Consider the following 22,196-nt stretch of genomic DNA (forward strand, 5'->3'; position numbering starts at 1 on the left):
TGGATGGAGCCTCCTTTGGCTCGACTCAGAGTGTTGCTGAAGTCGGAAACTCCATTATCGAGGGCCCCTGATGAAAACCTGTTAATGGCCGTTCAGTTAGGATTGAGGTCGAGCGAGAGACCCGGCAGTGCAGCCACACACAAAGCCATAAAGCCTGATGTAGGGGCCTCTCATCGAGCGTCCGCAGCTCAGGAAGAATAACTGTACCGGTGTCTGCAGACCTGTTGAATTAAAGGGGGCATTAACTGCTGCATCCTCTGCATTATTGATGGAGAGCTCCTTTCCTGAGGCCATAATGTCGGTTATTTTTCCCCTTGCAATTTTCTGGTAGACGTCTTGCTGTCTTCAAACACACTTCTGCAGAGAGCAAAGAGAGGGTTCAGGCGAAGTGCTCGGCCTTCTCCTCGCAGGTTGCTGTTATTTTAAACTAAGCTGCAGACCGCCGCAATCGATGCAGAGCTGCAGAAACCCCATACAACAAGTCATGTTGCATGCGTGAAATGAGAGTAATCACAGGATGACAAGCGTGGTGTGATGAGTGTTATGCAAGACGCCACCTACACTGACAACACAAACGGAGGTGGTGAGATTTCCTCCTAAAGGTGCCAAATCACATGGTGCCTGGAGTGTTTCTTCATGAGGTGTGACCCCAAAGAGACAAAACCAGAGATTTTCACTCCGCTTTGATGCCAAACGCTTCCTAACAGGGATTACCTCATGAGTCACCCCCGCTGCCACCTACAGTACACTTGTTGTTGAGTTTCTCCAACCACCGCTCACGCTGCTGGTTTTATCTGCTCCTGGCCAGCTTGAGGCACCTCACCACGCCGCTGACCTCATCCTGTCAGATGATTTAACGAGCAGAGCCTTGTCACAAACCGGTGCGTCTGGGGACTGATGGGGCAGCACCACACAATGCCTGAAAGATTAATGAGGTCATCTTCATCGCACAGCGCGTGTGAGAGACTCGGCGGGGAAGAAAGAAACTTGATGACTTTGGGAACCATTTAATATAAATGACGCAAAGAGAATCAAAAATAACAGCCTCGGTATTCATAGGCAGTTATGTGGTGATGTGAAGCCTGACTCTGGTCTACTTATCTGCTTTGAATTTTATAGCTCAGCCTGGTCGATGATAATGAGCTGACATTTTTTTTGTACTCGGTCAGCAGGGATTGGTGTGCTCTGCCCTTTTATTCTGCTTCCATGTGTGGGATTCCAATTGCGGGCGTGTGTTTGTGTGTGTGAGGAAATTTATATGAGCTTTGGTTTTATGATGATAACATTCTTAAGGGCAGTCCCAAATCAATTCACCTGAAGTCCAAATGCTTGACTTCCATCTCTGTAGGCCCTTTCAAAGGTTGCTATTGATTATTCCAACCTTTCCCAGATTTTCAAAGGGACAGACGAAAGAGACTGTTCCAGAAATGCAGAGATGATGATGCAATTAAGAGGGGGAAGGCATTGTAGAGTAAAGAGTAGTGCTGTATGAGAGTGGAATCAGAATGCAAAAGCTTTAGCAACTCTGGTTAGAGTGTATTTTTCCTATTTAGACCATTAAAAGTAACAAATAACTTCAATTGAAAGTCCAAGTGCTGAAAAATGTTATCTTGTGGTTAATAAAGTAGGTGGACCAGAAGCTGAAAGTCAGAGAACCGAGAAAATCCAGAAGAAACTGCTCATATCTTATAAAAAAAACAATCAAAACTTTTGCTTGACCATAAAAGCATCCAAGAAGAGTTATTCCTCTCTCATTCCTTAATTAAATTAAATCATAAGATCTTAGTGGCAGTGGGAATGTTTAGATAAAACTGTGCTGCTAATATTAGCAAAAGTAATAATTTTCAAGTAGGAAATATTCCTAAACTGAATAAAAATCATAATAATGCATCAGGTGCACAGCAAACAACTCAGGCACCATCAGATGAAAGGTTTAGGTGAATGACTCATGTAAAAAAAAGTTATTTTGATACTTTCACTCACATTAATATTTTTGAAACCAGTTTTGAACAACAGAGTACAAATTTAAAAATGGCTTTAAATTATGAGCTCTGATCAATCAGAGGGTTCATTAGAAGGGTAAAAAGAAGCAAAGACAAGTACAAAAGCGTCACCCACCTGTTTCCTGGACCTGTTCTGATCCTTGATTGACATACTGATCATTTTGATATTAGTTAATATTCATTTGAATTCAACAAAATAAAGAACTCACACCATCTTCAGTCTGGATATCAGGCATTACTTTAATACATCAGCCAACACAATGTGCATTAAAGCACCTTTTGAAGTTAAAAACAATCCATTAGGTGAAGGTTATGGACAAATGGTTGGTCCAAATCCCTTAATTTGTTGTTGGATACCTGCTACCTGAACAAATAAAAACAACAAAAAACCCAAAAACGAAACTCAGTATCGGCTAGTAAAACCCCAATTAGTACACATATTAAATCAAATTATTTTTAACTTTATAAATAAATCAAGTCTCTTATACATTAAGCTATGTTGGTTAGGAGAAAGATCCCTAAAGGGCACTAAACAGATTAATGAATGATGGTAGACAGCAGGCCGAATTTATATACAAGTAAACATAAAAACTAATACCTCCAACAATTATTTGACAACTTATATCAATCTAAGTTTAATCTTGGCACAGAAACCAGTAAAATATTATCATAAAAACTAGCTGGTTAAATTGTAATGGGCTAAAAAGCAACACAATTCAGCGACATTTGAACAAGATTACATGTTCCACAATAGACGAGGTTTGAACTCAGTCAAAATGTTTCCACATATGACACACAGAGGTTGATTTAAGCCTTATCGAATCGATCTGAAGAGCTTTTGAAGTGGAAAAATTGTCAGAGGAGGAATCTTCTGAGATAATAATGACTTGAGAGAGAAAGTGAATGAAGGAGGAAGACTAAGATCAAAGGGGTTAAAGCTAGTCTGAGAGGATATCAGGAAGAGGGCATATTTACAGTTTAGCAGTTAGATGCAAGAGGTCTAGAATAGATCATCATTTCAAAATGTATAATCTGAAATGGAGATTCGGGGTGAGATAGCCAGGTAAACAGAAATGAGCAAATAGATGGAAAAACTAAGTGACAGCTTCAAACTTTGTGAGGTAAAAAAAACCCAGACTGGAACAAGTAAACTGTGATTAGCATCTTTGGATGAGCTTTTGTAAAAGATTTGCAGAAAAATAACATGTACAAATTTCAACCTAAAACTGTTTCTGTGTTTTAAAAAAAATAAATAAATAACATTACCTTTTGTATATTGGAACTCAATTCCCTCCACCAAGATATTCAGCTAATATTTTTAACCTCAAACAATAACCAAAACAATTATGAGTGCTAACTAAAACTACTTTATTGATCTGCTTTGCTTGAGGTCATCTGGTATCTTGTCTATTTCTTTTGTTTGTTTCTCACCAATTAATCAGATTAACTGCTGAAAACACTATAGACTGAGGTGTGATAAAAACTTTCAGAAAAGTGCCCAATCTCCTACTTTATGATTTAGTTTTTATTATGAGAAACAGATGAAGAGTCGATTTGCAAAGTTCTTTTAGCACAAAACATTTAATTTGGTAGATGTAAAACATACTTTGTGCAAAACTGAATTAAATAACAAAGGATAATGCAATGTCAATATTTTACCATCATTGACAATGTATACCTTTTCATTTTATTTATTTATTTATTAGATTTGATATTTTGCTCTATTCTTCTTATTGATCTTCCTGAAGTGATTCGGTGCCAGAATTACGAAAGGAAAATTGTCTTCCTGGATAAAATACAACAAAGCAGATGCATTTTTGTCCAAACGCAAGATAAACTCAGCATTCATCCCCTCCCAAATGATGTCATGCAACTCCCAACTTTTTCTTTTTTTTCTCCCCTCACTAAAATATCTCAAAGCTCTTTCTGTAAAATTATATCAATGATGATCTTTACTTTGTTTTTTTCATAAATCTAATGGATGGGAATTAACAATGGCATAAAAATAGGGGTAATACCAAAAATATATCTCTATGTTATTTTATGTTTTTCTACATGTAATGAAGCATCCAGATTATTTAGAATCCACAAAAACTGCAGATTAAATTGTGGATGACCGCTGGATGGCGCTAAAACACCACCAGCGCAGACACACTCGGCATTGAATCCGGCTGCGCTGACATTCCTTGAACAGCTCAGATTCATTTCTTTAACTGCACGAAGCTGTTGCCCAAACCAAACCGAACTCACTTTGTTGAAGGAGGATTGTAAAAGAAAAAACAAAACAAAACAAAAAAAAGCTCACCCTGCGTCAATCGTGAAACTATGTCCGACTGTCCGGCTCTGAGTCCAGCTGCAGCGGCTCTCTGGCGGATGGGAAGTTGTGAGTCAGACCAGGAGGACGCGCAACTTTTATAGACTTTCAAGTTCGCTGCTTGCGAGTAACCAGCAGCGCTCAGTTTAGAGTCTTCTGACTCTTGGATTGCGCGTCTGGAGAGCTCTGGTATCAGCCCACCGCGTGTTTCAGGTTCGGTGCTGTTCAGGGCGTCTCTTATCGAGGAGGATATGGTAATTCCATTAAGAACATGTTTGCGGTTTGCAATGGAGAATAAATAAAAATAAAGGACGGTTATCGGGGATTAACTGAGAGCACAAAAGCAGGTAGGTCGGCTTTGCAGTTTTTAACCTCTCTGCTGTTTAATTATTTGTATATTTGAGATGTTGCTGAAAGATTCAACAAGATGATTAAAAAAAAAAAAAATTCTAACAAGGAGATTAATCATCGAAAATTTTCCAAACGCCAACTGGTATCACTGATGACACCAATTTGGAAATTGACGATTTTAGGTCCTGTGCTGGTTGCTGCAGGTTGGCATATATTTTTTTAACTTTCTATTGTCAGCATGTAGACAAAAATCAGATCAATGCCCAAGCACACATTTTTTTTATTGACTTCTTCAATTTAAACAGAGCCAGGACCAGTTTTTTCTCTCTCTCCCTCTTTAAGCTGGTTCATAAATTTATGGTTCTTTTTTTCTGCCTATTAGCTGCACAGGTTGCTGCATAGGATGTTAATCCATGCTGTTTTTATTAAATCCATGCCTGATCAAATAAGATCAAGTAAGTTTGAAATGTTAATTCATGAGACATCAACAGAGCAGCAGCAAAATTCAAGTAAAATCACGTAAAAGGATGGAATATCTGACATTTCTGACCTAAACATTCTGTGAGTGGGTTGGTGACTGATATCAAGTAAGGGAAATTAAAAGTCCAAAGAGTTTTTATGAAAGTTTACTGTACTGGACATAATCCTTCTCTTTAGGATGAGGATGATGACTCATAATAATCCGTGTTTCATCTGGATTTCTTAGACAAGAATATTGAATGACTAAATGTGACATTATGAAAACTAAAAGTTTGAATGAATTAATGTGCTTTTCAAAATTCATCTTTGAAGTGCATAAAAAACAGCTTTAAACTGCAAAAAATAAAATGTATAAAAAGAAGAAAAACAAAACAAAAAACCTTTTAAAAATAAAACAAGTTAATAAAATTTAAAGATGCAACAGTCAAAGACTGGTTCTAATAGGTTGGCCAAATCCTGGAAAATCTGATTTTTCCCCCTGTCATTAAGAGCATTTAAAGTGAAATCTGCCAGTTTCAGTCTATAACCCATCAATCAAGAGCATGCACTGTGATGCACTTTATTGAGTTCACTAAAAATCAAATAAAGGTTAGGAACACATGCTTTGCTGCACAAATGAGAATTGAGTCAATTACCTCTATCAAACAGTATATTATGGATTAACAGGATTTTGGATTTTGGAAAAAAGCTTAAAAATAAACTCAAAAATGTAATAAATAATTATAATCTCCACGTCAAAGCAAGGAGAAAACTGCAAGACGCTCCCAAACAGAAAATGCCTTACTAGTGCAACTAAAACGATTCCTTTAGGGAATTAAATTTATGATGATTTATGCAAGGATTTATTTGATCTATTCATTCATTTTTGATTGAAATGACCTTTAAACAGAAGACACAACTCCAGCTCTACATATTAAGCTATACTTTCACTTTTGGTTGACCAAAATTGATGGTCTAGCCTGACTCTGTGGTTTTTTTTATTTCTTTATTTCTTTTTCTTTTTTACATCTCAAAACTGGATGGTGTTAAATAATCTGTGTGTTTCCATCTTGTGTATCAGTGGAAAGGTTACCTGAACATGGCTCCCCACTGTAAAGCTCTACAGGCAGATCAAATACAGATCTGAATCCACAGCAGGGGCCAATGTGCTTCCTGTGAAATCCACCATAACAGTGAAACAGCTTCACCTACAAGCTCTTGCTCTGTGACTTTCGCAAAAGCACAAGGCTTTGCTCCTGTTGAAATGCTTCGAACGCTCAAACAGAGCCTCTAATGAAAATTGGCTCTTGTGTTTGTCGTCAGCTGCTTTGCACACAGAATGCAGATATGTATGGTTGTGCTTGCACATCACTGAGGCGACTATCATTCTCTCTTCCTTTCTCACTTTTAGTCTATGTTCACCTCGTTCCTTCAGCTGCCCTTCATCACCTTGCCTTGTGTGGTCAGCTGTTTTTTTCCCCCCTCCTTTTCCTCAATTAGCGCTATCATCGCATTTCATCCTGCAGAATACAGGGATGGTAATAACCTTATACTCCTATTGCAGCCTGATACAATTCTACTGTGATTAATTGAAGTCCCCTCAGAGAGTCAGAGGAGGCGTAGATCTTCCCTTTCACACTCGCTGACAGGCAACCCATTATATTGTTTTATAGATCGCCGTCAGTAGCCCTTGAAGCCGCCTGTGGCCCACTGTTGTTCTGGAGGGTTTTATTGTGTAGGGTTATTGGTTGCTATTGCTGACAGGCGGAGTAAAGGCCACCTTGGGATTACTGGAGATGGGATCTCTGTGACAGCCCCACTGTATTTGACAGTAACACCGGAGACTTGGAAAAAGCTTGCTCTGCAGACTCTGTTGGAGAAAGTGGCAATTTGTTTTTTAACCCTCACAAAAATAAAAGTTTTGCCACCATGACACCACAATTGTGCACTTTGTCATGTGTGGTCTCCAACAGCAGGTGAAGCAAACATTTTGAGCTTTTGTGCTATTTGCATGTGACAAAACACACTGCAGCTTTGTCGGAGAATCAATATAAAGAGGTGAGACAGATTGCCTCGCAATTCCACTTGTCTTTTAAAAGCTACCAGCAAGCGGGTTTTGCAACAACACAGTGAAGAATTCAGAGCACTGAGTGAGGCCTGGAAAGCGTCCTTGATATGCATGAGCCACCAGGTGACATCTAGAAGAAGAGAACGGTGCAGAACATCACAATAAGAGGCTTGTTTCTAGTTTTAAGAAGCCACCCCAGGCTGAATTTGTGTTCACCATCTTCCTGCTCACGCTGTCAGATCAATAGGGCTTAATAAAAAAATCTGTAGCGTGTTTTCAGCGTATTGAAACAAACCGTTCAGCACTTTAGTTTTTGCGCTTTATAAAGGTCTGCGTGGGTATTGTGCAATTTTACTATTAAAATTCCTCTTTTTCCTGCAGTACTTCTAAATATGTCCTCCTTGAACACACTTTATAGATGTCATGTGGTGTGAAAATACAAGGCATGTCTGTTTATGCAGACGGCATGCACACAACTGTTCAGTGTCTTATCAAGGAGAAAATACACAGTGATGTCACAAATTAACCATTAAACCGTGTCTCTTGCATCACTTAAGAATTGTTATATTACCTACCGGCTTTACAGGTTTGGTTTAACAGAACAATAAAAAAAATCCACCATCTGTCTATGTGTACATGATTACACTCGATTTCAGTGCCTCAAGATTTGCTGCTCGGTGACGTTCATAGGCTAATGTGTTTAGAGAGCTTTTTGTTCCACCTCTCAGCTTGCCAGCTCAAACTGCTGAGGTGAATCTGTCTGGTGCTTAAGGGGAGATTCAGAGCACCACAGTAACAAAAGAAATGCAGCACTGGGATGCTCGTGTGCTGCTCCGTCATGTCAAAAAGAGGAGGAGGACACAAAGAGCATCCCTCATGTTTTATAGATGCCATTTAAAGGAATAGTCCCAGAAACAGCCCTGTAGAAATGAAGAACAACATGCAGACTAAACACTAAGACAATAAACTAACAAACTGGTTTTTGTGGGAGGCAGCAGAGTCCTAATCACTCATCAGGGCTGATCTGTGCTGATGCGATGCACAATTTTTCTCTGGAAGATTAGGCTGGAAAGCACAACCACATCTCTTATTTATTTTGCTCATGCCGCTTTGCTGTGTGCACATTTGGGTGTTTGGTGCACATGAGGAAGAGAGGCAGGTGATGATAATGTTTGTGTGTGCAGCTGAAGTATTGCAGGAGATCCTGAGTGGTTGCTTGAATGATGCATGTGTGCAGAGGCTTGTTTTTATAGTCAGCTCCTTATGTTTCCCCCTGAGTCCACATGACTTGAATACAGGCAATCAGGCAAAGTTCATCTGACCCTCAAAATAACTGTTATTAAACAGCTAATGTTAGAACTGCTTTGCTGGAAGAGTGCAGCCTTCATTTTGCTTTTCTCAGTTCAAGTTTATTTTATGCAAGACAAAAACAACTTTAAACATAGAAAACAAAACCACATATTCAATGTAGAAATGAGAAAATAATGAAGATAAATGTTCTCAAAAGCATCAAAAACTTTGCCTCCATTTCTATAATAGCAATTTCAGGGAATAATTGGATGTTATGCAGCAGTGAATGTTTTTAGCATTTTCTTTTGTTACTTTCCTCAAAATCATACGTTTACATACAGTAAAACTAATATGTTTTTCAACAATTTTGGAAAGTCCACACGATAGCATTGTAAGCATTTATTTCACAACATCTGTTCAATCATATTCCAGTATAAGAGAATATGAACATGTTTAGGTGCTACATGTTTGTATCCAACCCAAAACAAAAGCACAACCTTGGAAATAAGGTGCTAGCTGAAACTGTTAGTGTTATATTCTGTACAAGCATATGCTGAATGGGCTCTCAAGGAGGAACGAGACATTATGCGAAATGCTGGATTGCTTTGGGAGAAAGGAGGTGCGTTTTAGAAACATGTCCTATCATCGAATGAAACTAATATTCAAGTTTTTGGCCATTGTTCTTGTTTATACATACTGAACTAAACAGTGGAAACTTTCCAGCCTAAGAGCGAAATCCCAACTTTGAAGTACAGTGATGGCAGTATCATGTTTTGTTAGTATTGGCTCTTGTACTTTACGGTATCAATGGCAGCAGAAGAAAATATTATGAGTAAATCTTAAAACAACAGCTCAGGGTCAAATGTGATCTAACTGGATCCTAATCTCACCACCATGTTAGTTACAAAATGGCTTAAGGAAAACAAAGAATGGCCATTACAAAGTCCTGATCCATCAACAGTTTGTTGGCAGAGTAAAAAATGTGTTTATGATCAAGGTTACCTTCAACCCTGACTGAGTTACATCAGTCCTGTTTTGTAGAATATCTCAGAATTACAGCAAAGTTCTGTAGTTTTACAGTTTAAAAGGTAACTACCAAATTTGGAGAATACTTTGATGGACCTCTTATGTCTTTTTACACAGTTTTTATTTTATTTTGTCCAAAACTAATTCTGCCTTAATAACAGTGATGCATTATTATGAATATCTAAGTAGTTCATGCTTTCCAATGAACTGTCCAAACGTTTGGCCACAGGCACCAAAAGGCACCAAAGCTGTTGAGTTGAAAGTACTTGACGATGACAACAATTAGATTTTGTTCTTTAAATTAATTAAAATCCAATAACAATTTTGGTGGTGACACTTGTTTTTACCTGCTCAAAAATAAACTGAATGCACAACATTGTTACAAAACAAATAAAGTAATCTGATTTCACTTATATAAGAATCTCTAAATCATTACAGATCTGAAATATTTATAAAAAAATCTCATTTACATTGAAATTGAAAGCAAAACATTGTTATAATTTAATAATTTGTGCTTTCCGTTTTGGTTATTTGTCTGAACCTTATTTGAGTGGCCTGAAAATTTCACCGTTTTTCTTTTATTTTTTTGAAAAGCGTATCTGCATCAACTGCTTAGGCTCTTAACTTAAAAATAATGATAGGTTATAATCTCCTAATGGAGCAACCACGTAAAAAAAGAGAAATTCTCCTTTTTAAGACAGGATACATTTGAACGTTTAATGGATTTATACATAAAATGAAAAATAATTTTAATTTCCATCCTAAATTTCCAAACGTCAATATAACAAACTGTGTTTCTCTGTTCAAATAAGTGTAAATCACTGAGCTACATTTCAGCAAAACGAAGGAAATATGATTGTCTTTGAGTCTGCTGGTATTTATTGCTTTTCATTATCTGGCAAAGTTCATAGGATGCAGTCACATCCAAGCTAATTTTCTTCAGTACATGTAGAGAACTACTGAGGCAGAAATGATGTGCAGAGGAAGCAGTTTCATTTTGTAAAAAATAAATTCAAGCTTTCGTTAATGGAATGCAAGTAGGAATAAAACCCCAAGTCTCTGTTTCCTGTAGCAACCAGAATGGTCACATAATGTAAAATCAAAACTTCTTAGGGACATTGAAGTGAGTTGTTACCAGCGATTGCCATGAGTGTCCTCCTGAGAAAAGCACTAGTACTATGATAATCTGGACCTTGTTTATCACTCCGGAGCACATTTCAGCCAAAGAGCATTTTAGTGCAAGATGATCCAATCAGCAGTCTAAATGATCTGAACAATACTCAGGTGATGAGTGGCTAACTTGCTGGAACAACACACAGAGGAGCAGCTCTGATTACAACGCACATGTAGGCAGGGTGAGCTCATTCCTTAGAGAGAACACAATTATACTGCTATTTCTCCACAGAGCTGCTACTGAAAAGCAAACCTTTAAACCTTTAAGTCAGTTATGTGCTAACTCAGTAAATGGGACTCCTTGCTGTGTAGGGATGGCAAACGCAAGCAAAATGCATTTTTGTAGTCCAGAGAGTCCTGACCGTTCAGAGCAAACTCTGCATCCTGAGTGGGAGCCACATGAGTTTGAGTGGAAATTTTCCACCTAACTCTTAATGTGTTATGGAAACTGAGGATGACGAGGGTTGAGGGAGAACAGGAGCCCCAGCAGAATAATTCAATTTTTCAAGATGGTGGGTTGCAGCTCTATCAACTTTCTTTTCAGTTCCTCTCTCTGTTCCCTTTTCTTGAGATATTCAGTGTTTGGCAGCTTTCACACTCAGTACTGAGCCATTGTGCTGAATTCTCATCACCTTCTCCTGCACCACAGCAAAGAACGTAACTCCCCAAGCCCCTTACATTCAGCACGGTAGAAAGGTTGGGAAGTGGAGATTTTTGAGGCCCCATTTCTAAACCTTGGTTCCTTAGGGACAATAGAAGCTCAATGTTTTTTGTTGGTTGCTTTCTTTCTGTTTCCAGCCAATGTGGTGCCTAAGAGGTCTTGGCAATATGTATTTTTCTCTCTTCTGTGTTTTGTTGCTTTCAAACTCCACTTTGTACTTGTAAACGCTATTTTTCATAATGTAGATAGAACATTTTAACTATGAGGTTTCAACATGATGCTGTTATCTGCTGTGCTCATTAGTCCTTTGTTTAAGAAACCAGGAAATATTCAACAGGGATGCGGCTCTAATTAAAAAACGGTATTAATAAATTGCACAGTTTCTGTCTGTCAGGTTTTAATGTGGAAGGCTGGTTGACCAGAAGCCATGTAGTCTGAGCTGAAAGTATTGAAGAAATTTTCTGCTCTGAAAATGCTTCAGAGAAAAAAGTCATTAGTATAAGAAATGGGAGGCTTGTCAAAAGAATGATACACAAGTATATATTTTCAGAAAGATGGTTTGCCTGCCTGCTTTGCTCAACTTTTCTTCTTTTTCCATTTTCACTTGTGACCTTGGCAGGAGTAGGATGCAATGAGAGGAGCGGAGGATGTGCAAATCAGGAACTTACACGTTGGGATAGCTTCAGGTCGCTCTTTTTGCACCTTTCATCACGTCAGCAGCTGGAGGTGTGTGTTGTGTTTCGTGCCCTGAATTGTCAGTTCTCTTCATAAAAGACTTCCAGTTTGCAAACGCATCAGAAAAAGCATCGGAATATGAATGTGGGACAAAAATCCAGGCTAGTTCTGCTAATTTCACATGTTCAAGTTTGCTAAAAGGTAACTGTATTCAGTTAGTTTCTCATCCAATCAAACACACTTTCTCTGTCGCTCAGAATATGAATTTGGACTCATCAGTTAGATTTATGTTATTGATGTAATTAAGAAATAAAACTACTCAGATTTGTGGAAAAAAAACAAACAACAACTTAGGAGCCAGGATTGTTCAGGAAACTGTCATCAGTGTTTTTGTGGAAATACATACAGAGATATTGAACAATAAGGACAGCGTGTTACTAAAAATCCTATGTTGCAATCCTTAAAAAATCTTATTTTAATAATTTAGACCTTTGCAGGTGTTTCTCATTTTTTATATTTTCACAAATGGGGCAAACGCAGATTTCAGAGAAGGCAGACTAGTAAATATACTGGAACACCACAAACGAAAATCAAAGAAAAGCACACCAGGACAAAAGTTAACCATGAACAGAACGGTTGACAGAGAAAACAAAAGGACTAATGCAATTTAGGTGTAAGAAAAACAAAAAAACCAGTACATGCTATTTTGGAAGGTAAACAAATTTGGAACAACCCAAGGGCTAGAAAAAACCCCAAACAAAAACAAGTTTACAAAAAAAAAAAGCATAAACTCAAGGAAAGTAACAAGCCCCCTCGGCAGAGTGAATGCAAAACATGGACACAGAAGCAAAGATAAACCAAAACAGGGTGAAAAAACACAGAACATATTTATTTTTCAATTTTAACACTGATTGGAAAACATTCACTTACAAACTTACATGTATAGTTATCTATTTTTAAGATGTTCTTGCTTATTTGGGATTGCCCGAAGAATATAAACTTTCATGGTACTTTTCATGAGAATAAATAAAGAAATAAATGCATACTTTTAAAAAGCCAATGCATGCAGGTCCCTCAAACACTGTGCTGTCTTTGTGAGCATCTATTGTTATGGACTATTGGAGGTTCTCTCTACCTCCAATAGTCCATAATAACTATTGGAGGTAGTTGTTATGGACTGTGCTGTGCTATATATCTCCAGCACAGTGAAGCTTTTGCTTTTTCTGCAGCACAATTTTAGATGGTTAGATTGATGTCCTTTTTTAAGCCGGCATCAATTTTCAGATGGGAAGAAAAGTTATATACTTTCAAAAAGGATAGTTTTTGAGAAAACTATCCCTTTCCCTCTCTCTCCCTTCTGTCTTCCATCTTCACAGCACTCTCCTTCCTTCCCAGACACTTTCACAATTACACGCACACAGACTCGCACACACCATCCTTGCCACAGTGTGCTGGGTGACTAATTTCTCCTGGGCTTTGGACTTTGGCATGACAGAGGGCAAGAAGGAGAAAATCAAGAGAGAGCAGAAGCAGTGGTGCACTGTTAACTCACAGGCATCCACCCACACTGAAAGACCTTCACACTACCTGTCCCATTGCCTTTTTTGGCCACCTGTCTTTCTGTTTTTGTCTCATAGGCAGGTGCAAGCCCAGATCACCAAACATCTGTGTCGCCTCTGTGGGACTGTGTCAATTTGATTGCTGTTTATACTCCAGTTTCAGGTACTGGAGACAAAAGCACAAGCAATGTGCGTGATGCTCCCATCTGTGAAGAAAAATTGAAATCTAAGTGTGTTGTTTTTGAATCCAATTCGAGTTGTCTTTGCTGGAATCTGTAGAGTGGAACGGGTGCCAATCAGTGGGGATTTGTTTACTCTGCGTCCTCCTGGCAGAGCCTGATACAAATATCAGCCGTGCTACTGTCATGATGTGTGCCCTTGCACAGTTTGATAGAAACCAAACTGGAAAAGGTTGCGTGTCACCAATATGGTACAGGTATGCGTCAGTAATAAAATAAAATAAAAAAATCAAAACAGCAAAGAAACACTGTTTAGAGGCAACAGTGGTAGGTTTTACACATTTTTTTCAAGTTGTAAATATTGATTTTTGTTACAATTACAATAGTAATTTATTGTGATTTTCATTTGCAGGCTACAGTTATGTGTTATATACCAACACATAATGGCGTTAGTATATAACACAATTGTGTACTAATTGTATATAATTGGTGCACAATTATATACAACATCATAACAATTAGTGTTAAATACTAACACATAATTGTATGTGTGTATGTAAGTGAGTAGACTACAACTGACACAAAGATTTGGATTATCTATACATTTACAGTTAAATAATCCTTTTGTTTACACTGATACAACACTGATGAGGGTATGGCTACCAAGTTTCACTATGAACACTGACTATATTTCTGCAGCATAATTAAGACATAATTAATATATATTTTTGCTGTAATTCCCTTCTTACCTCTTGTTCACCTCCTAACACCTCTTTCCATGCTCCTAATTCATTTAAACATTTAAAACAGGGACCTCAATAATTAAAATCCTCCAGCCCTCTGCAGCCCTGAGCCAGGCCTCCTGTAGCATCCCGCTGCACTGTTTGTGTGGATGGACACATTTCTAGGCTCCTCATTAATTGATGTCTCACTTGACATCAGGGGGCTAATGTACTCCCACTTGTCAATTCTTACTTTCTGTGCTGATCCAGCATGTCACGTCTTCAGCCCTTCACACAGAACGCGTGATGCCAGAAAGTCACGCGGAAGTGGTTCAAAGGGTGCTGCCACCCCGTGGGACAGATGGGAGGAAATCTTATGTTAGACAAAGCAGCTGCAAGTGGACAATGTAGTCTACTACTTTTTTCCCCTTCTGTTTCTCAGTCTGTTCAACTGGCCTATTTTTGTTTCTGCTGAGCATGACTTCACATTTTCTATCCTTTAAAGAGAAGCTCTCACCTATGGGAAATATCTAGTAAGCTCAAAGTGCAAATATACAGAAAGAAAGTAAAATAAATGCTCAAGTAATTAAGAGCCATAAAGTTATAAAAGTCAGTTGAGGTGATCAACCATGCTGCCATAATTTTATTTTCCTACATTGAATTCATAAAGCAGATGGCACCAAATACATGCAATAAAAAAAAGCAGGCATTACATTTAGTTAACGGGCACAAATTATGTTTGCATCAGGCCGCAACTAATAAACGTAGGTTATCACAGAGATGGAAAATGATATTTCGTGTTATTATTGTTAATTTATTCAACATAGATGTAAAGGTATTATGCAAGATAATCCACAATGTTTGACAGGAGGAATCATGTCAGATGTGATGTTGCAAGTTGTGAGACAATAGAGTGATGTCTCCTTTAACTGGTTCATCTTGATATAAAAGGCATGGAGTAAAACAATATGAGGTTATTGAAGTGTCATGTTTAGTCTACACCAAAGTGCTCTACCACCACTATCACATAATTACATTAGAATTTTTTTAGAACAGCCACACATTGTATTGTATATGTTTGGTTTATTAATATGCATATTTGATGTATCCACTAGAATACTCCACAGCTACAGTTTTTTTTTAAATTTGGTATTTTAATGAAGGAAACAGCTTTTAGACATAATTTAGACAACTTATTTCGATGGAGAAATTATTTTTGAAAAATAGCGGACACATCTCATTGGGTGAGAAGATTAATTCACTTTGTGACATCCTTGACTTGTTCTCTGTAAAGCAAGCAATGTTCTATGTCTCTGGTTTCCATTTTTCTTCTTCTGCACCACAATTACCACCAGCTTTGAGCAGAAGGGGAAAAACCTCAATTAAATGCAGTCAAACTGTGTCAGAGCAGCAACAATACTTGCTTGTTAGCTCTATTTTAGGAGCCATTCCGCTTTTGCATCTGGTTCATGAATTCCAGGCATGTGTCAACTCAGGTCTGCTAAGATTTAAAATCTGCAAAGTAGCTTTGTGCATCGCCCCCAGTGAGTTTCAAATTCCAATTTGATGCTCATTTGAAAATGTTTTCTCATTTTTCACTTATACTTGGTTAATTCTGTGCACAATGTTAATATAATTTGAAGTTTTTATTAATTTTGATCTCAGCATTGAATTAGATTTTTCATTTGGCCAACATGTGTATGAAAGAATCACAATATGCTGTTTTACTTAAAAATCTGTCTCACCTACATTCACTTGCTGTTATGCTGCTGCACTCCCAGAAGATTTTGCGGTCAAGCCTGTTGAAACATCTGCTTTATAAAATTTATAAAAGCCGCATCTATATTTTGGAGTGTGCACATATAATTATTATGGTTATCTTTCTGCGGTAAAACGGGTGTGATATGTTGGAGCTGTTAGATTTTTTTTTACAAAGTGTTTTTGTAAAAATAATTCTTTTTTTTTAAATGTGTCATACTGTGATAAAAGCACTCAGGTGGCAACAGTTTACCCAATATAAATTTGTTCTGCTCGTATTGCTGTAGATTTAGAGCGACATGGCAAGTAAGTGTGAATTTTTATTTTTTTTAATCCAGAGAAAAGAGGCACTACTGAAAAGAAAGATACAAACGTTTGCCAATATAAAACCAGAGGACCAAGAAAGGCTAAAACAATGTTTGCAGTGTTGCATGTTATTTTTGTACTGACATGTTTATGTCACTCATCATCGGAGGAACCGTTATTACAGACTTTAATAATCACTAATAAAAAATCAAAAATTTTAACAGATGTATTGAAATCTGCTGAAAACATGTGTGTTTGCTAAAAGTGGCAACTTGGAAAACTTCAATAAATATAATGATAGGACGATCATGGAAATTTCAAGCTTATTTTCACAGCTCCTGTTGCAGCTAGTTGTGCTTCTACTGTCGTAGTCAGCTTGTATGTAAACAAAACAACATCTAGAAGTTCTTTCCACTTTTATAAGACATTTTATTATGGGAAGGTGACCTTTTCTAGGTATTAAGAGTTTCTTTTGCTCATGGCTCTTTGGTTTGTGCAGTGGGATTGGTTGCAGGCTGCTCGCTATGAACTGGTGTATTTATCTTCAAAATTGACCTGAATCTAATTGGAAGTTATTTATGTCTGTTCAGCAATTTCATATGCTGAAAATATGCAAAAGGAAACCCATTTTTTGAACCATGAAGATGCAGGTCATGACCGTGTGGAGAAAACCACAGAATCAATAGGTTAATTGCTTAGAACGAATGCATGGATGAACAACGGCTTAGTCTGTTGATCTGAAAACTAAAGTTAATACTAAAGTTGATATATATATATATATATTAAAAAGATAATATGTAGGCAGATATTTATTTGAGTCATAATTGTTGTCTTCTTTTTAAGAAAATCCATTATTTGAGTACTATGTGGAATTCAAGGTCTTGGATAAAAACACAACAACATGAGCTGTAAAACTTATTTTTATATGTAAACATTTACTTCTAATCTGCTCTTGTAAAATAAATCTGAAGTTGTTTCCTTGTCACTAAATTAAATAATTGACTTATTTATATGATAAAGATAAATGAGAAATTATTTTAAAAATAATTTCAATGCTGCTTTTGCTAATATTTAAAATATGGGTCAATTTAGAGTTCTGACGGTAATTTGTACTTGTGTTTCTTGATAATTTGTTACATTTTGACTGGCCTTTAAGAAACAGTTTTGCAAATAGACAAACTAACAAACAGTCCAAAGAGTGACAATAAAGTTTCCTTTTGTTTGTGTTTCTGAGTGAACTATGGTTTTATTTTTCAAAACCGGTCATGTGGTTTTACATACAAAAAATGTGCAAAAATTGAAGCTTCGAAAGATATTTTTGTTTTCACTGTTAACACTTGACCTTGATAACTAGTTGTAGAAAATTAAGTATTGAGTCTTCTAAGTACTTCTTTTTGTCTTGAAATAAAAAGCCTTTCAATACTGGGGGCTGTCATGAATGCCTGAGTGCCCAACCTGACCACTGTATTAGAGCTGTGCAGGAAATCAATTCAGGAAATATAGAGGCAATTATTTTGTCTCCCACATTCGCTGACAAAGTTGCAAGTAAGCGAACTGGGAAGAAAATACAGAATTAAAGAGAAGAAAATAAATATGTCTTCTCTGGGGTTTGGGGACTCTGTTAGGAGCACAGGGGTAATTTTAAAATCCTGTACACCTCTGCAAAGCAGCTGTAATTAATGAGCTCTGTGAGTGTTATTGATTTGCTGAAACCTGTACCTGTATTGTTCTGTTTCATCCCAACTTAGGCTCAGGAGACGATAATATTTTGGTGAAAAGTTTGAAATAATCTTTGGCATGATATTCAAGTATTTTCTGTTCCCTTCTTAAAACTATTGTTTTGAGAAGTCCAGGAAGGCTACATATGATCCCAGCTTTACACCTCGGACATATTGTCAGAGCCAACATAAATTGCTCACTCTTTCTCTTTTGTAGTTAATCATTAACACATACAGTATGCTTTTGTACAAAGTGAAGAAGGTGGAGTATCTGCAAAAATAATGACGTGAACAAACATAATGTTCACTTCAGATTTAAATTGTAGATCTGCTCTGTTAATCACACTGCGACTGTGATAAGCATCACATTACTGTGTATGAATCATGCATGGAATTTTAACACATATACCACCAACTCTTTAGTGATTTGAATAAAAAATGAAAACAAATATTCATTCCAGTGTTCAATTTATGTAAAAAAACTAAAAACAAATAGAGGAAATGCTGTTACTAAGGTACATTTAATACCATTTTTGACCCTCAATGACGTAGGTTTAGCGATTTGTTGAAGGGAGAAGAGGTGGATGTTGCGGGAGAAGAGAATTACTTAATTGTAACTTAGAGCATGGGTTATTGTGAAGAAAAGGATTCCTCAAGCTGATCAGGGACCCCAACTGCTACAAAGGAGTGGGATGTCAAAAGTAGGATGAGGGATGAAGGATGACTGTAAAGAGGTATAGAAAGGTATAGAAATTGGACAGAGGCAGGCAGGATGGGTATAAGAATGAAGGTGAGAAGGATGAAGAAGCTGGAGGTGATGGATGGGGGATAAAGGAAGTTTGGATAAAAGGATGAAGGGTAGAAGGATGAATGGATGAGCAGTTGAGAGTGAGCTCAAAAGAAATGATTACAATGCTGAAAATGAGTTTTGTATAAGTGGACTGCTAGGTAATCGGGAGGTGTTGACACATTAACTGCATTTACAAAGGCTTATTCCATTTGTGTCTAAGTGTTACAGTATCCAAAGACCTAAATTAAAACATCTATAGAATCAACAGCAGTTTATCACTTATGTTTTGGAAGCTTTTATAGAAAATTACAATTATATAATGTATAAAACAAAGTAATTAAAAATATCTAAGTAATAGTGAAAATTGCCAAGTTGATATGTTGTTGCATAGCATTTGCAGCCTGGCATTTGGCAGCTATTCATTCACTTAATTCCCTTCTATTCTCCTTGTTCTCATAAACTCCCTAAATCCCAATAAAGCTGCTCTCATTTCCTGCAATAAGGTGACAGGAAGCAAAGTGAGTTTGAAATCCTGATGGTGACATTCTGGCTAAACTTCTTTTTACGATGGTCATAAAGATAAGTTCTGTTCACACCGTGTGATTATCAGTGATACAAAAACTTTACAAACATTTTTTTCAATTCTTTTGGTCACCCATGAGTACTTCTATTGCTGTCTGTTTTCATTTCTTCTCCTTCTTTTCAGCATCTGACTCTTCTATTAAGTGCATTAAGACCTGTAACTTCCTGCCCATTTATTGGAGAACTGATACATTGATCAGATCTGTTGCATGTGATTGTGTTTCACCAGGAAGTTGTACAGTGTGGCATCTTCTTTTAAGCAGTGTGACAGGAATTACTATTCTGTTGAGTGAGATGTTCAAATGCTGCACGTTTTTTGAAACCCTACAGTGTGTGCCGAGCTTTAAAAGAGACAGAATGCATAAAGCCATAGATTCAGTTCTTTGCTGGCCCGTTATACCTGTAAACCCAACTAAAGTCACTCCCTGCCTGCAGTAAGCTTCTGCACAAAAACAACATAAACAGGGCACAATCTATGTGTTTTATATTGTGGATGTGAGCCTTCAGTTTATATTGTTAACTTCAACAAGAGGAGTGTGGCATCCCTATTATCAATAATTTATCCTCAGATAAATGTGCACAATACCTGATATCCACTCACAGAAACAGACACAAACAAAATTGAAGGTCTTGAATTGAAGGGAAGAAGCTGAAGTTTGTCCTAAAGGTTGCTCAGATTTAATCTTGTTTTCACTCCTGAATAGAGCGCTGTATAGAACCAACAGGGAGGACTGCACTTAGTTAACCTTCAACATGTATAAAACAGCATTGTTCAGTTCAAAGGCCAAAAAAGTGAAACTTAGATTCACTTGAATGCAATCTTGCGAAACACTTAGTTTTGCATAAAGATAGACTTCTAGTGATTCAAAGTAGTTTAACTGTCATCACTTATTTTGATGTTCATTTTGAATCTAATAAATGCTGTAGCTTTTAATTTAATTTCTGAGTTAGACCGTCTGACATAAAATCAACTTTCTCAGGATCTCTGAATGTTCAAATTAATTCAATGTTTACTTCATCTTTCATTCCTGTCATTTCCTGTGTGAGTTCTGACATTTACTCTCTAATCAGATGTCAGAACTTCATTACGCTCACAGGTCTCACCACCGGAGCCTCCCAGCCTCTAATTCTCCAGTCAAATGAGGTGTGCAAAGATCAGCTGCAAGCCATCAACAACACTAACCAAATGGAGGAGCAGTAAAGCGCTTTTTATGCAAAGATGTGCAGCTGCCATCTATCTATTAGCATCGAGGAAGAACTCAAACCTCATAATGTTTGGCATAATTAAAAAGAACACTTCTACCCTTGTATGGCCTATTATCTTCAAATGAGGGCTATAAGATGTGAAAGGAAGGCACAGGAAGGTGGGGGTCAGAGGAGGGATTTGATAGCTTGACAGTGAACAGTTTGTAGAGGCTTCACAGAATTAATGGTGTGAGACTTGACAGGCAATAATTCTGTTGTAAGATATAGCATATCTTGGCCCGAAGGCCCCTCAGGGACCACTAGGACTGGAGAATTAGACATGGATTTGGACATTTGCATTACAGAATCACTCAAGATTGTGAAAAGCATTTCCCCTTATAGCTCTGGAAATGAAGGCTGGAAAGACTCAGCTGCAGAACATTTTCTCCCCCCCAAAAAAAGCAGTGGAAGAATGTGTCGGCGTGTCGTTCTGCCTGCTGTGAAGAGAAGAATAACGTTCTCTGAAAACGGGAGAGAAATGGAACGGGCCTGGCTCTCTGCTAATAAACTGTGATATGTTACAGAAGCTGTCTCTTCCATCTGTTGGGAAAAAGAAGAAGGAAAAATAACTCTCGGCAGGGTTGGTGGTCTGTGCGCTTTCCGCTCATCCTCCCCTGCAGGCATTTTGGTGTAAATGCAATGCAACATGACTGAACAAAGCACAACCTGCATTTCAAGTGTGCCATGGATAAATAAAGGTTAATCAATTCAGCTTTTCCTGTCAGAAAGTCTTCTGTTATAAAACACTATGCAGTCCCAACATCAGACACTAAGATTCCTGCTTGCTGCTTTAAAGCGCTCAAGTTTTATCCATATTTTTTCAAATGAAGCTACTAGGCAGAAACTGTTCTTTCCTACAACATTGGCATGATATTTCTCTAATTTATTACCCAATTATTACTATTATTATTTTTAACTTTACCTCATTGAAGTTCAAAGATCAATTACATCTTTACAGTTTCTCTTTGAGACTATTTGGGGAAATGCTATGGATTTCCTGTCTGAACTCTCTAGATGCAATCTGGTTTAAATCCCCTCCGCATTCTGTGAACTCCCTTTGCATGTCATATGTTTTGCTTTTTTCATTTGACCCAAACATTTAGACTGAATTACATTTTCATTTAGACTTGCATTAAATCCGAAAGGTCATTTTTGTGAAGACTCAATCTGTTATTGCAGTCATAAGTGGACAACTTTGTTCCCACACATAAGCTTGTACCGCTGAGCCGACCTTATCCACACTCAGCATTAATTTAGCAGCCTTCTGCACTGTTTTTCATTTATCTGTTGAGAACATTTGCTTTGTTTCTGGACATT

General features: G+C 37.4%; 1 protein-coding gene across 3 annotated transcripts in view; it reads left to right on the plus strand.

Moving 5' to 3' along the window:
• Window positions 1-4,194: 4,194 nt before the first annotated feature.
• The window catches only part of LOC106699877 (protein FAM19A2-like), a 94,347-nt gene continuing 76,345 nt past the window's right edge, over window positions 4,195-22,196 (plus strand). For 2 of the 3 annotated variants that reach the window (XM_023324574.1, XM_023324573.1), the window contains exon 1: window positions 4,198-4,664. Coding sequence is in view for 1 of the 3 variants with exons in the window: in XM_023324572.1 (XP_023180340.1) it covers window positions 11,977-12,071 (95 nt within the window). In the remaining 2 variants the exon portion in view is untranslated. Of the gene's footprint in view, window positions 4,665-11,964; window positions 12,072-22,196 lie in introns of all 3 variants that reach the window. The other variant, XM_023324572.1, reaches the window with a different exon arrangement.

Source organism: Xiphophorus maculatus, chromosome 20 (genome assembly GCF_002775205.1).
Source record: "Xiphophorus maculatus strain JP 163 A chromosome 20, X_maculatus-5.0-male, whole genome shotgun sequence".
In the NCBI taxonomy this organism is placed as follows: Eukaryota; Metazoa; Chordata; class Actinopteri; order Cyprinodontiformes; family Poeciliidae; genus Xiphophorus; species Xiphophorus maculatus.